We start from the raw sequence: 14,508 nt of genomic DNA, 5'->3' as shown, positions 1-14,508 counted from the left end.
GGACGGCAGCGTGCAGGGAGCGACTGAGAGGGGGCTACAGAGGCTGGACCCCAAGAAGCGCTTCTTCTCCCTCCCCGCAGCAGCAGCACCTCCCACCCCACCAAGCCGCCTTCCCAGCAGTGCCCATTCCCTTCCCTTCGCCTTTGTCTCTTTTCTCAGCCCCCCCACCCGCCCCGCACCCCAACAGACCGGCTGTTTCTGGGAGGGAAAGAGGCAGAATGGATGCTCCTAAAATTGAGAACTGTGTTCCTGGGGCCCAGACAGGGCCTGTCGCTTCCCAGGTGAGCAGCCCTGGAAGGAACCCTTGCGTCCCCCGACCTCCGGGACCCCCAAACCCCAGGTTCCCCCCTCCAGTCTTTCGCCGCCCTCAGATCCCTCAAGCCCTGGGGCTCCCCTCCCCAAGCTTCCTGGCCACCGGCGCAGGCGGCTCCCGGCCCGGCTCTACCTTCTGCGAGCTGAAGGACTGGGTCCAGTGGTACAGAACCAGGCTCTCCCTGGGCCAATGGGCGGGGCTGGCCGCCTCGGGAGCGTCGGGGGCCTCCGCTGGCTTGGCCGCATCGCTCTCCAGCGCGGAGATGGGCCACCAGCTGCAGTTGGTGGGGGTCAGATTGTTGGGGGTCGCCATGACAGCCCGGAATCAGAGGCAGGAAAGAAGGAGGCTCCGGCGCGGCGGCTCTCTCTCGCCCAGCATCACATGGCCTCGCCGAGCCTGCCCCTCTCCTCCCTCCCTCCCTGCTCCGTGAATGTCATTACTCACCGGGCAGTTGGGGGAGGGGGCGAGGGGATCCCGGGAGCTCCTTTCTCCTCCTCCCCCTGGCCCGCTCCAGAAAAGCCGCCAGCCCTCAGTGTCAGGCTCCCTGCAAGGGTGGAAGGAGCCCGAGGAAGTGGGTCGTGCCCCCCAAACAGCTCAGTGTATTGGGCCAGGCACCTGCCAAAGATTCCACCCTCATCAACGCTTTCCTGCCTCTCAGTCTTCTAAGGGGCAAATACTTCTTAACTGGGATTCTAGAGATCTATTCCTTTAGAAATTAGTGTCTGGAAATTACTTGTCTCGCTTTGAAGCTGTTATCTTCTAACTTTTCCCCTGAAGGGCCTCGAAGGGCAGAGGGAACAGACTATGATTTATTTAACAGACACTTACATAGCACTTACTGTATGCCCAGGCACTGTTCTAAGAGCTTTACAACTATCAGCCCATTTAGCTCTCACAATAGTCCTATTAGCTTCATTTTACAGAGAAGGAAACTGAGGCACAGAGAGGCTAAGTGACCTTGCCCAAGGTCATCGAGCTGGTAGGTGGTGGAGCTGATGTGAACACAGGCAGTCTGGCTCCAGAGTCTGTGCTCCTAGCCATAAGGTCATGATAATATGGTAAGAATATAAACAATGGCACAGCAACCATTTATCAACCTGAGCCCCTTACATGCATCATCTCATTTCATCAGCACAATAATCATTTTTCACGGATGAGGAAGGCGAGGCTCAGAAATGTCAAGTCATTTGTTCAAGGTTGCATCTTCTACCAAGGCACAACCAGATGAGCCCAAAGAAAGCCCATAATGCCTTTGCTGTCACAAAGTCTGCCCTAAACATTCATAAGAACTTCAGCAAAGTTCATTAATACACCTATACTTCCGTTACTATAAATACTGTGTTTTAATTTATTTACCATTGAGGAAATACAGAAGCAGACCCTGGGACAACAGATGCAAATAGATGTACTAGGAAGATAAGCTCAGTCCTCCCTCTCACCCCCGACCGCCCTCCCCCATCCATCATGCTGCTAAGGACTCCTGGGTACCTCATCCCCCAGGCTGTAAGCCTGGCTCATAAGGAACCGGTGAACCTCCTTCTACCAGATAACAGATGCTCTGTGGTCCCTGGGTTTCCCTTTTTGCCTTGGCTGCCACAAAGCCTGTAGCTACATTTTCTATCAAGTCTCAGTTGCTACATTAGCCTCCCTGGTTCAGCATACTTTTTTTGTCACTCTTGTGAAATTTTTGATGTTGTTCACTGTTCAATTTTGCAAAAAAGGGCATGGTATGTCTTGAAGGAAAATTCAATCCTGTATGCTCCCAGGGTCACAATCTTGTAGGTTTAACAAGTGCCATAGGTGATTCTCATGAGATGCAAGGTTGGTGATACTGTTTGCATCTGTGTCTCCACCAAATTTCATGTTGAAATGTAGTCCCCAGTGCTGGAGGTGGGGCCTGGTAGGAGGTGATTGGATCATGGGGGTGGAACCCTCTTGGCTTGGTGCCGTCCTTGCAATAGTCAGTGAGTTCTTGTGAGATCTGGTTGTTTAAAAGTATGTGGTCAGGAACAGATTAAGAAAGCAAAAATAAATAAATAAATAAATAAGTATGTGGCACATCTTCCCCTACTCTGTCTTGCTTCCTTTCTCACCATGTGATATGCTAGCTCCCCCTTTGCCTTCCACCGTGATTGGAAGCTTTCTGAGGCCTCACCAGAAGCCAAGCAGGTGCCAGTGCCATGCTTCCTGTACAGCCTGCAGAACCACGAGCCAATTAAACCTCTTTTCTTTATAAATTACCCAGTTAAACCTCTTTTCTTTATAAATTACCCAGTCTCGGGTATTTCTTTATCACAATGTGAGAATGGTCTAACACAGCTGGGAAACACTGAGCTAGAGGAAAGATCCCTGGATTGGAGGCAGTAAGATAGGGCTCCTGGCTGTGTGACTTCTCACAGGTACTTACCCTCCCTGAGATTCGGCTCATCATCTGTGAAATAGAGATGATGATAACTGCATGAGGCAGAGATGGATCACTGTCACCCAGAGATCTGTGTTCTCAGTCCATAGGACACAGTAGTTGCTGGAAAGTGGCTGCCACTCACCAGGGACTGCTCCACTTTGCATTGAGGTGAGGTGACCACATGACTGACTTGTGGCCAATGAATGTGGGCAGAAGTGAGGAATGCTGCTGCCCGTAAAATCCCCATGATTCTTCACTCTCTCTTCCCATCTGCCTATTGAATATCAATGCCTGGAGGAACTTGAAAGCCCCAAGGGAAGGTTGATAAAACCCCTTGTTCCTCCCCACACCTGCTGCCAGCTGGACTTTATATGAGTGAAAAATAAACTTCTATTGTTTGAAGCCACTGAGGTTTGTATCTGTTATAGCAGCAAGTGCTATGTTACTGAACATACTGCCTCTGGGAGTGTGGCAAAAATTAAATGCGCTAATGCAGAAGTTGCAAACTGACAATGTGTTGGCTTGGACCCACCCTGCAGATATGTTCTGTTATGCCTGACCCAGTGTTATTTTATTGACAAATTTTAAAATGAGCAATTTCACACAAACATCTGGATTTCCAGGTTCAAGAAAACCCAGAATAGCTGGCACCCAGGTTTGCATGCCAGCAGTTGGACCAGGAGTGCCCATCCTGTTGGATGGAAATTTGATGGCGGTGGAAAGTCTGGCCCCTATCAGTGTCTTGAAACTGGTGGCATTTAGGGAGCCTGACTCACAGCAGTCATGCTCAGATGTGTGTTCGTTCCCTCAACTAATATTAATTGTGGACCCACTGTGTGCCAGGCACCAGAGATACAGCAATAAGACAGACAGACAGACACTGGCCTGCTCTTCGGCTTGTTCACTTAGCAAGACATCTTGGAAAGAGTTTCCTATCAGCACAACAGGTCTACCCTATACTTTGTAGGACTCTGTACTACATGAATAGACCACAAAAAATTTACTTAACAACTTCTATTGATGGACATATATGTTGTTTCTAATCTTTTATAATAAAGATAAAGCTGCAGTGAATATCCTTATTTATATATATTTGCCCATATTTCTATATACTCTGTATGCTAAATTCCTAGAAGCGGAATTGCTGGATTGAAGGGCATGGCTTTGCCAAACACCACTTCAAAGAGGTTGTACCAAAGTGCCCATTTCCCTACACCCTTGCCAACGCAGCCTATTTTAAAACTTTTTCTTTGTGAATCTATGGGTAGAAAATGGTATGTCTTTAGTTAGCTTTTATTTTTTTCTTCTTATTACAAAACAATTTCAAACATATGAAATAACTCAATGAACATCCATATATCTATCACCTAGATATAAGCATTGTGAAAATTTTGCCATATGTGTTTAATTGGGGAGTGAAGTATTTTGAAATAAATTATAGGCATCATGATATGTCTCCAACTAAATACATCAGTAGTAGATATTTATAAAGTATCAACATAATTTGTATCTAACATAGGTCATTTTCTTACATAAAATACAATTTTCATATTAAGAAATTAGCAATATGAAGGCCAGGCATGGTGGCTCATGCCTGTAATCCCAGCACATTGGGAGGCCGAGGCAGGTGTATCACTTGAGTCCAAGAGTTTGAGGCCACCCTGGGTGACATGGTGAAGCCCTATCTCTACAAAAAATACAAAAATTAGCCAGGCATGGTAGCATGTGCCTGTAGTCCCAGCTACTCAGGAGGTTGAGGCGGGGGGAATCGTTTGAGCCTGGGAGATGGACGTTGTAGTGAGCTGAGATCATACCACTGCACTCCAGCCTGGGCAACAGAGTGAGACCCTGTCTCAAAAAATATATTTATATTCAAATTTCTCCAGTTTTGCCAGAAATGTCTTTACAGGTAGTTTCAACCAGGATCCAATCAAGGACCATGTAATGGATTTTGTTCCTGCAGTCTTAAGTCTATTTTAATCTAATATGGTCCTCACTCTTTTTTTTTTTTTTGACCCCCAATGGCATTGACTCATGAAGAGACTGGGCCAGTTGCTTTGGACAATGTTCCTCTCTGGGATCTGTCACGTTGCTTCACTGTGGTGTCCTTTAACTTCCTGTACTCTCTCCTACATTTCCCCAAAACTAGTATTTAGATCCAATGGATGGATTAGATTTAGGTGGAACATTCTGGGGATGAGAAAGTAATTATATTTCACGAGTGGTGCTATGTGCTCCATTTCACCTTACTTGATATCTAACTGTCCTACTACTAATAATGCCAAGCTTGATCATGGGGTTCAGGCGGTGACCACTCCTCTCTAGGTAAATATTCATTTCTCCTCTTCTGACCAGCACCTTGTGGGTGTCCAGTTCCTCATTCATTGATGGTCCTTGACTGAATCAGTTACTATCGTTAGAAAATGGTGATTTTCTAATTTTGTCCTTTTGTTTGCATTTGTCAGCTGGCATTCTTTATGTGAATTTCATTAATTATGAGTGAAGTTCACCATTCCTTTAACTGTTTAAAAACCAGGCTGGGTGTGGTGGCTCACACCTGTAATCCCAGCACTTCTGGAGGCCGAGGTGGGTGGATTCTTCGAGTCCAGGAGTTCAAGACCAGCCTGGGAAACATGGCAAAACCCCATCTCTAGTAAAAATACAAAATATTAGCCGGGTGTTGTGTCATGCACCTGTAGTCCCAGCTACTCAGGAGGCTGAGATGGGAGGATTGCAGTGAGCTGAGATCGCGCTACTGCACTCCAGCTTGGGCAACTGGAGTAAGACCCTGTCTCAAAACAAACAAACAAATAAAAGCCAACTTAACTTCTTTCCTAGTGAATCATCTGTGTTTCCATAGGGACCTGGACAATGATAGGACTGTGTGATACGTGCTGTGACTGGGATGGGAAAGGGGTGTGGTAGAGCCAGAAGGGGACATCTGGATCCCCCGTCTAAGCACTGGTGATGCCAGGGAAGGCTTTTCAGAGGCAATGGCTTTCAGTATGGGTTCCTGCCAAGCAGACCCTGAGACAAGTATTCAAGGGCACATAATTAACTTTGGAGAAAAAGGACATCCTGGGAGGCAAGTGGGGAAGACAGGAAAGACAGCCAAAGAAGGTGTATTGCCAATCAAGTTACTACTGTGGGTGACCAGGGCTTAATTCCAAAGGGAAATTCTGAGAGCTGCATGAAGTTCCTCAGCATTACCCTGCCCAAGGAGGGAGAGAGCTGGGGTATTTATACACCAGGTCCTGTCAATCTTTGTTTGAGGGCTGCTTCTTGAGAGAAGTTTAAATTCCCTGGCACTTCAGGCCTGCCCTGCAGTTGGCAGAGTGGGTCCCAGTGGCACAGAAAGCCCTCGGGCAATAAACATAGGTGTTGCCAGCTAGGGGTCAGCTGATGTGCATTGAGTGGGAAGAGTGGGGCATACAGGCAGTCATCATCAGCATCTGCTCAGGGACTTGAAGCAGAGGCTTGTGGGATGAGGGGGACATAGCCAGCTGGGGAGAAGAAGGTGGAAAGGATGCATGCTCCAGGTAGAGACACAGGCCCAGAGGTGGGACAAGAGTAGAGTGCTTGACGGGCTGATGCCCACTCATCTGCTGGAGGCAAAGTGGAGACGTGAGGCTGAATGGTACTGCCAGGCCACTTAGGCCACCGGCAGGAGTCATCACATTGTGCCGAGGGCACTGGGGAGTCCCTGAAGAGTGTTTTGTTTTGTTTTGTTTTTTGTTTTTTGTTTTGTTTTGTTTTTGAGATGGAGTCTCGCTCTGTCGCCCAGGCTGGAGTGCAATTGTGCCATCTCGATTCACTGCAACCTCCACCTCCTGGGTTCAAGCAATGCTCCTGCCTCAACCTACGAATAGCTGGGATTACAGGCGTGCTCCACCATGCCTGGCTAATTTTGTATTTTTAGTAGAGATGGGGTTTCACCATGTTGGCCAGGCTGGTCTTGAACTCCTGACCTCAGGTGATCCACCTGTCTCGGCCTCCCAAAGTGCTGGGATTACAGGTGTCAGCCACCATGCCCGGCCCCCTAGAGAGTTTTAAGTGGTGAAATTATTGTCCAGTTTGGGTGTCAGAAATCCGAAAAGGCCTGAAGTATGTATTCCTCACAGGGTCGGACTACTCCTCCCCTCCTTCCGTAAGTAATGGACTCAGCCACCAAGTGGTTGCCATTGAATGTGAACCCAGGGCACAATGAGATGGGGTGCCTGGGGAACATCTCACCCAGAGCTATACTGGCAGACTGTATACTAAAAATGTCTGATTACACATATGATCATATGTTATCATGACATAAAACAGCCAGGAGGATGTTCCATGTGCTCAATACCTCGCTAAGCACCACACTGTCATTATCTCAATGAGGTGGATACTGTTATCACCTTGATGTGGGGATGGATGGTTCAGTTGGCCCATTCTGGGATTTCCCAGCCAGTGTCTCTCCTCCCTGAACATGGCTAGGACACATGGCTGACTTCTGGCTCTCTGGGGCCGCCTTTCCAAGTTTTTTTTACTGACTGTCTCTGTCTCCTGTCTTTCTCCAGGCAGGGTTTAATACAAAGATCTCAGGGGTGTTTAGTGACTCACAGTCAATCCTCCAGTGGTGTCTTATCTCACACAGAGGAAAGCTGAAGTCCTAATGACTTAAAGGTGCTGCCCGATCTGGCCCCGTCTGGTCCTGATCTGGCCCCATCTGGTCCCCATCACACCTCCCCATCTCTTTCCCCCCTCCCTTGCCTGCTGCCCCAGCCCATTGGCCTCCTGACTCTTCCCTAGAGGCAGAGGGTGCCGCCCTGAACTTTGCTGAGGGTCTCTTCACTTGCTGTTCCCACTGCCTGCCATACTCTTCTTCTTTTTTTTTTCCCCAAGCTCTCTCCCTCACCACCTTCATATCTCTGCTCATGTGAATGCCACCTTAGAATTAGCTAAACCTTTCCTGACTGCCCATGTAAAAGAGGTAGCTACTCTGACCCAGCACTCCTTTATATGACTTTGTTTTTCTCCATAGCACTTACCAACAGGGGGTCTGCATGCAGGGTTTTTTTGTTTGTTTTTTTGTTTGTTTGTTTTGAGATGGAGCTTCACTCTTGTCACCCAGGCTGGAGCGCAATGGCTTGATATTGGCTCACTGCAACCTCCACCTCCCAGGAGCAAACGATTCTCCTGCCTCAGCCTCCCAAATAGCTGGGATTACAGGTGTGCGCCACCTCCCCTGGCTAATTTTGTATTTTTAGTAGAGATGGGGTTTCTCCATGTTGGTCAGGCTGGTCGCAAACTCCTGACCTCAAGGGACCCACCTGCCTCAGCCTCACAAAGTGCTGGGATTACAAATGTGAGCCACCACACCTGGCCTGCCATGCAGTTATTATTTATCTCTCTGATAGGGATATAAGCTCCATAAGAGTAAGGACTTGGTAATGTTCACCTCTGCCTTCAGCTCCCGGCCCAGAGCCTGACACAGAGTAGGTGTCCAGTATTAAATAAACAAGTCAATCAGTGAATGCCCCCTGGCCTGCCCCTGGTGATGACCTCTGCTCAGCCTGACGGAAGTTTGCCGTGACCCTAAAGTCTCCGTTCCACACTTTTACACAGTCTCTCAATTCTCTTTTCCAGAACACTAATTGCATTCACTGGGTGTCATTTTAATTCCGAGAGGTGACATTATTTCCAAGGTCTTGAAGGGCACTGCTGCTCCCCATCATTTTCCCTTCTGCCCCAAAACACTTCAAATCCTGCTTGGACTAAAAGAGTAGGGGAAGGGCTGACAGATTTGATACACAAAGCTTAAAAAATTTTGTACCACGAAAATTATAAAATAAAGTTAAAGGATAAGCAATAGACTGGGAGAAATATTCACAATTTACATAAAAATATGTATTAGTCCATTTCCATACTGCTATGAAGAAATACCTGAGACTGGATAATTTACAAAGAAAAAGAGGTTTAATGGCTGAGGAGGCCTCACAATCACGGTGGAAGGTGAAGGAGGAGCAAGGACATGTTTTACATGTACTCTCTTGGCAGCAGGCAAGAGAGTGTGTGCAGGGGAACTGCCCTTTATAAAACCATCAGATCTCATGAGCCTTATTCATTATCATGAGAACAGCACATGAAAACCCGCCCCCATGATTCAATGACCTCCCACCAGGTTCCTCCCACAACATGTAGGGATTATGGGAGCTACAATTCAAGAAGAGAGTTGGGTGGGGACACAGCCAAACCATATCAAGGCATAATATTCATCATATATAAAGAGCTCCTACAAATCAATAAGTAGTAATGAAAATTAGAAACAAGCAATTCATACTAAAATCTGCAGTGGACACTGTGGTTATCTGTCCAACATCTATTCTACATACATCTACCTCCCCTCACCCCACCCCATCATGTTGCTGCTTTGCTGCCAAGGGAGTGGGGTGGGGCTTACCTTGACTCCTGTCCCAGTGGTCAAAGCCAATCAGGTTAATCCCATCCTCCCTTGTTCCAGTGATTGTTTCTAATACGTGAGCCAGTCAGCCCAGAGCATTTTGCTGGTGGTCCTGTTAATGCAAAGCTCAGGTTTTTGTGCAGTGCTTGTGGGATGTGTCTGCTCTTTTTTTTTTTTTTTGAGACAGAGTCTCACTCTGTTGCCCAGGTTAGAGTGCAGAGGTGTGATCTTGACTCACTGCAACCTCCGCCTCCTGGGTTCAAGTGTTTCTCCTGCCTCAGTCTCCAAGTGTCTGGGATTACAGGCATGCACCACCACACCTGGCTAACTTTTGTATTTTTAGTAGAGACGGTGTTACACCATGTTGGCCAGGCTGGTTTTGAACTCCTGACCTCAGGTGATCTGCCCACCTTGGCCTCCCAAAGTGCTGGGATTACACGCATGAGCCACTGCGCCGGGCCATGGGATGTGGCTGCTAGACATCAGCCAGGAAGCCTGTAGCCTCCACTGTTCCCGGCAGCCATTCTTGAGGGGAACCAGACTTGAATGAAGCGGACACCAAGTGACAGGGTACTGAGGTGGAAGCAAATGGCCTCTGGATGAAATAACTGAGTTGCTATCTTAAGTAACCCTACCGCTCCAGCCTACTAAACTTGCCAATTATGAAAGTTAATAATTCCCTGACTGCAATTTTAAAGTCCAAAGTTATAAAATCAAAGGTTTTCTCTCTCTATCCCAACTACAAGTTACAAGTTTAAGACAAACTCATTTAGTGGCAACATCTGCACTGAACCGATATGAGACTATGATCTTTATTTATCTCTCTCTAAAGAAATATTAATGTATTTGATTATGAGGTGCTGCCCCAGCCCCCACTGGGAATTTCACATAATATATAGTATAGTACTACATTACCTTTCTAAAATCCCACAAAAGCCAAATTCAAAAATTCATTCCAGATAACAGATTGTGGATTTGCCTAGCCTCTCAGGAAGAAAATTTGGTGAAATTTAACAAAAATCTGTCAAATATACTTACCTTTTACGAATTTATCATATAGAAACCATTGGCTAGGTATACAAGGTTGTACAGATTTATAATAATCATAATAACAGCCATGAGGGTTTCAAGGTGTCAGACAGTGTACTAAGCACTTTATAGATGTTATCGTAATTGAGATAGATATTGTTATTATCCTCATAATATACATCGGGAAACTGACACTCATCTGGATATGAATGTTAGTAGCCTAAAGTCAAGAGCTAATGAACACTAAGTCCATAGAAAATGGACTTTGAAGTGTCCAGACAATAGGGGATTTGATTTAAAAATTAGAGTATATCTATAACATGGTTGGATGAATTGATTGATTGAGACAGGGTCTCACTCTGTTGCCCAGGCTGGAGTGCAGTGATGCAATCATGGCTCACTACAGCCTCGACCTCCACAAGCTCAGGTGATCCTCCTACTTCAGCCTCCTGAGTAGCTGGGACAACAGTCTTGTGCCACCATGCCCAGCTAACTTTTGTACTTTTCATAGAGATGGGGTTTCATCATGTTGCCCAGGCTGGTCTTGAACTCCTGAGCTCAAGCAATCTGCCCATCTAGGTGTCCCAAATTGTTGAGATTATAGGTGTGAGTCATCATGCCTGGCCATGGAATAATTTATATCCACTAAATATAAGGAAGGATTTCATGATACGTTTAAATTTTAAGAACAGGTATTGATTATGTAAGGTGTTTTAAAAATTCTATTTAGCTTAGGTTATTACAATCTTTAAAATGTAAAGAGGAAAAAAAAGCAGGTTACCAAAAAAAGTACGTACAATTCAATTTTTTAAGACATATAAATTATAGAAGGGCAGTCAATAAAAGTTTAATAGTAGTCATGTGGTTATATTGAGATTGGAGACAAGGGTAAGAAGAGATCATGAGTGGGCTTTTTTGTTGTTGTTTATTTTTCTTTCTTTTTTTTTTTTTGAATGGAGTCTTACTCTGTCACCCAGCCTGGAGTACAGTGGCACAATCTCGGCTCACTGCAACCTCCACCTCCTGGGTTCAAGCAATTCTCCTGCCTCAGTCTCCCAAGTAGCTGGGATTACAAGCACGTGTCACCACACCTGGCTAATTTTTGTATTTTTAGTAGAGACAGAGTTTCACCATGTTGGCCAGGCTGGTCTTGAACTCCTGACCTCAAATGACCCACCCTCCTTGGCCTCCCAAAGTGCTGGGATTACAGGCATGAGCCACTGCACCTGGCCTGTTGTTTATTTTTCTTAATTGGAGTTTCTGATTTTCCTTCTGTTATGGACTTAATTGTGCATCCGAAAATTGATATGATGAAGTAATCCCTAATGTGGTTATATATGAAAATAGGGCCTTTGAGGACATAATAAAGGTTAGATTAGGTCATAAGGGCAAAGCCCTAGTTCAACAAGACTCTTGTTCTTCTAAGAGGAAGAGACACAGGAGTGCTCACAGAAGAAAGGCCCTGTGAGGACACAGTGAGAAGGTTGCTGTCTGCAAGTCAGCAAGGGAGGCCTCAACAGAAACCAACCCGGCTGGCACCTTGATCTTGGACTTGCAGCTTCCACAACTATGAGAAAATTAGTTTCTGATTTTTTTTTTTTTTTTGGTCTACTTCTTTCATTTAGTTTCCGATGTGCAAGCCACCTGGGGTGTGATATTTTGTTATGGCAGCCCAAGCTGACTAATATGCCTATTGTAGACATGCATTATTCCATATATTTTTTTAATTTTTTAAATCAAAGTTGTTTAGGAAAAAAAAAGATATTGCTTGATTTCCCCGTGACCACTGAGGGCAAGCCAGTCCTGGTCCTCACATTGCAGGAAAAGGGAAGGGAATTCACATCTTCTGAGTGTCCTTCTGAGCTAGACCTGTTACCAAAATCTCATGGAAAGGGCATTAATGTCCACATTTGGCAGATGGAAACAGCAACTCAGAAAACAGTAAATGCTGACCAGGGCTGTGGCTCACACCTGTAATCCCAGCACTTTGGAAGGCCGAGGCGGGCGAATCACTGGAGGTCAGGAGGTCGAGGCCAGTCTGACCAACATGGTGAAACCCCGTCTCTACTAAAAATACAAAAATTAGCTGGGCATGGTTGTGGGTGCCTGTAATCCCAGCTACTTGGGAGGCTGAGGCAGAAGAATTGCTTGAACCTGGGAGGCAGAGGTTGCAGTGAGCTGAGATTGTGCCATTGCACTCCAGCCTGGGTGACAAGAGAGAAACTGAGTCTCAAAAAAAAAAGAGAGAGAGATAGAGAGAGAGAAAAGAGAGCGAGAAAGAAAGAGAGAGAGATGGAAAGAAAACAAGAAATGCCTGGCCCCAAATCCCCAGCTAGGAAGCAAGCATAGCTGGCGTTGGGACCCAGGTCTATCTGACCCCCAAATCCAGTTGAGCTTGTCCCATCTCTTACCTCTGCCTCCATATAGCGGATGCTGAAATGGCCACAGATATGGGTAGGGTCGGGGTGGGGAACATCTTTCAGCCCGTAAGGAGTACCCAGAAGATTTTGCTTCCAAATTCTGGGCAAGAATGGCTTTCCTGAGAGCAAGAAGTCACTTGAATTTTGCTGTGAAAAATCTTAACAGCTAATGCGTAACTTCTACATCTATTGCATCAGGGTTCACTGACTCGAGAAGCTGTAGGCATATGGGAGAAGTGTCATGAATGTGAGGCAAGCCAGGCATAAAGCAATGCTGTGTGGTGGAGACTGTGGCAAACTGGGGAGCACAAGTTCCGCTCAACAGGACAGCCGCTCCTCGTCCAGCCACTGGAATGCAAACCCAGGTGCCAGCGATTCTGGGTTTTCACGAACCTGGAAATCCAGACGTTTGTGTGAATTTGCTCATTTAAAAATGTATTAATTAATTCGGCTGGGTGCAGTGGCTCCCGCCTGTAATCCCAGCACTTTGGGAGACCAAGGAGGGTGGATCACCTGAGGTCAGGAGTTCGAGACAGGCCTGGCCAATATGACGAAGCCCCGTCTCTTAATACAAAATTAGCTGGGCATGGTGCTGTGCGGCTGTAATCCCAGCTACTAGGGAGGCTGAGGCAGGAGAATCGCTTTAACCTAGGAGGCAGAGGTTGCAGTGAGCCAAGATGGCGCCACTGCATTCCAGCCTGGGCAACAGAGCAAGACTCCATCTCAAAAAAAAAAAAAAAATTTATTGATAAATTTATATAAAAAAGAACACTGGGGCAGGCATAACAGAACATAGCTACAGGGTGGATCCAAGCCCACACATTGCCTGTTTGCAACCTCTGCATTAGAGCATTTAATTTTTGCCACACTCCCAGAGGCAGTATGTTTGGTAACATAGCACTCATTACTTTAACAGATACAAGTCTCAGTGGCTAAACACATGGACGTTTATTTTTCACTCATATAAAGTCCAGTTGGCAGCGGTGTGGGGAGGAACAAAGAGTTCTATCAACTTTCCCTTGGGGCTTTGAAGCTACCCCAGGCATTGATATCCAATGGGCAGATGGGCAGAGAGAGTGGAGGATCATGGGGGTTTTATGGGCAGCAGCATTCCTCACTTCTGCCCACATTCATTGGCCACAACTCAGTCATGTGGTTGCCCCACCTCAATGCAAAGTGGAGCTGGGAAATGCAGTCCCTGGTGAGTGGCAGCCTCTTTCCAACACCTACTGCATCCTATGGACTGAGAACACAGGTCTCTGGGGGCAGAGATCCATCTCTGCCTCACGCAGTTATTATCATCATCTCTATTTTACAGATGAAGACATGAATCTCAGAGAGGGTAAGTGACCTGTGAGAAGTCACACAGCCAGGAGCCCTGTCTTACTGACTCCAATCCAGGGATCTTTCCTCCATCTGTGTTTCTCAACCTTGCATCTCATGAGAATCACCTATGGCACTTGTTAAACATACAGGTTCCTGGTCCTCACCCCAGACTTTGAATCTGAATGTTCAGCGGAAGAACGTGGTAATCCTAGATGGTTCTTATATTAGGCTGTACACTGGTGGCTGAACCTTAGCACCATCTGGGTAGCTTTGTGAAACAAGAATCTCTTGGCCCTGACACCTAGCAATAGCAGTTGGTCTGGGGCAGGAGCCCTGACATGGACATTTTATAAAGCTCCCAGGTGATCCTGAAAACCACTGCTTCTGCTCCAAACCAAACTGGGCTGGTCATCAGTCTCACCCAGTAGAGATTTCAAGCTGAAGCAGTGAAAGAGAAGGTGGCGGGGAGTGGAGGGGTGTCAATCACTGATTTTTTACCCTGTGTGCACATTAGAACTAACTAAGGCCTTTTATAAAGTAGCAATGCCAGGAATCCAGCCCTAGAGATTCTGATTTAATT

At 46.4% G+C, this 14,508-nt stretch overlaps 1 protein-coding gene across 5 annotated transcripts in view; it reads right to left on the bottom strand.

Moving 5' to 3' along the window:
- GDAP1L1 (ganglioside induced differentiation associated protein 1 like 1) overlaps positions 1–14,508 on the bottom strand; it is a 67,677-nt gene that overhangs the window by 31,062 nt on the left and 22,107 nt on the right. Inside the window, exons 2-3 of one of the 5 annotated variants that reach the window (XM_063802538.1) lie at positions 9,154–9,265; positions 758–857 (exon numbers count right to left, since the gene is read on the bottom strand). The exons of 1 other annotated variant lie outside the window; for it this stretch is intronic. Coding sequence is in view for 1 of the 4 variants with exons in the window: in XM_001151420.7 (XP_001151420.1) it covers positions 446–625 (180 nt within the window). In the remaining 3 variants the exon portion in view is untranslated. Of the gene's footprint in view, positions 1–445; positions 711–757; positions 862–9,153; positions 9,266–14,508 lie in introns of those variants that run through there. 3 more of the 5 variants (XM_016937949.3, XM_003953746.4, XM_001151420.7) reach the window with 3 other exon arrangements.

This window comes from Pan troglodytes, chromosome 21 (genome assembly GCF_028858775.2).
Source record: "Pan troglodytes isolate AG18354 chromosome 21, NHGRI_mPanTro3-v2.0_pri, whole genome shotgun sequence".
NCBI classification, from domain to species: domain Eukaryota; kingdom Metazoa; phylum Chordata; class Mammalia; order Primates; family Hominidae; genus Pan; species Pan troglodytes.
This window is presented reverse-complemented; position numbering and strand designations above follow the sequence as displayed.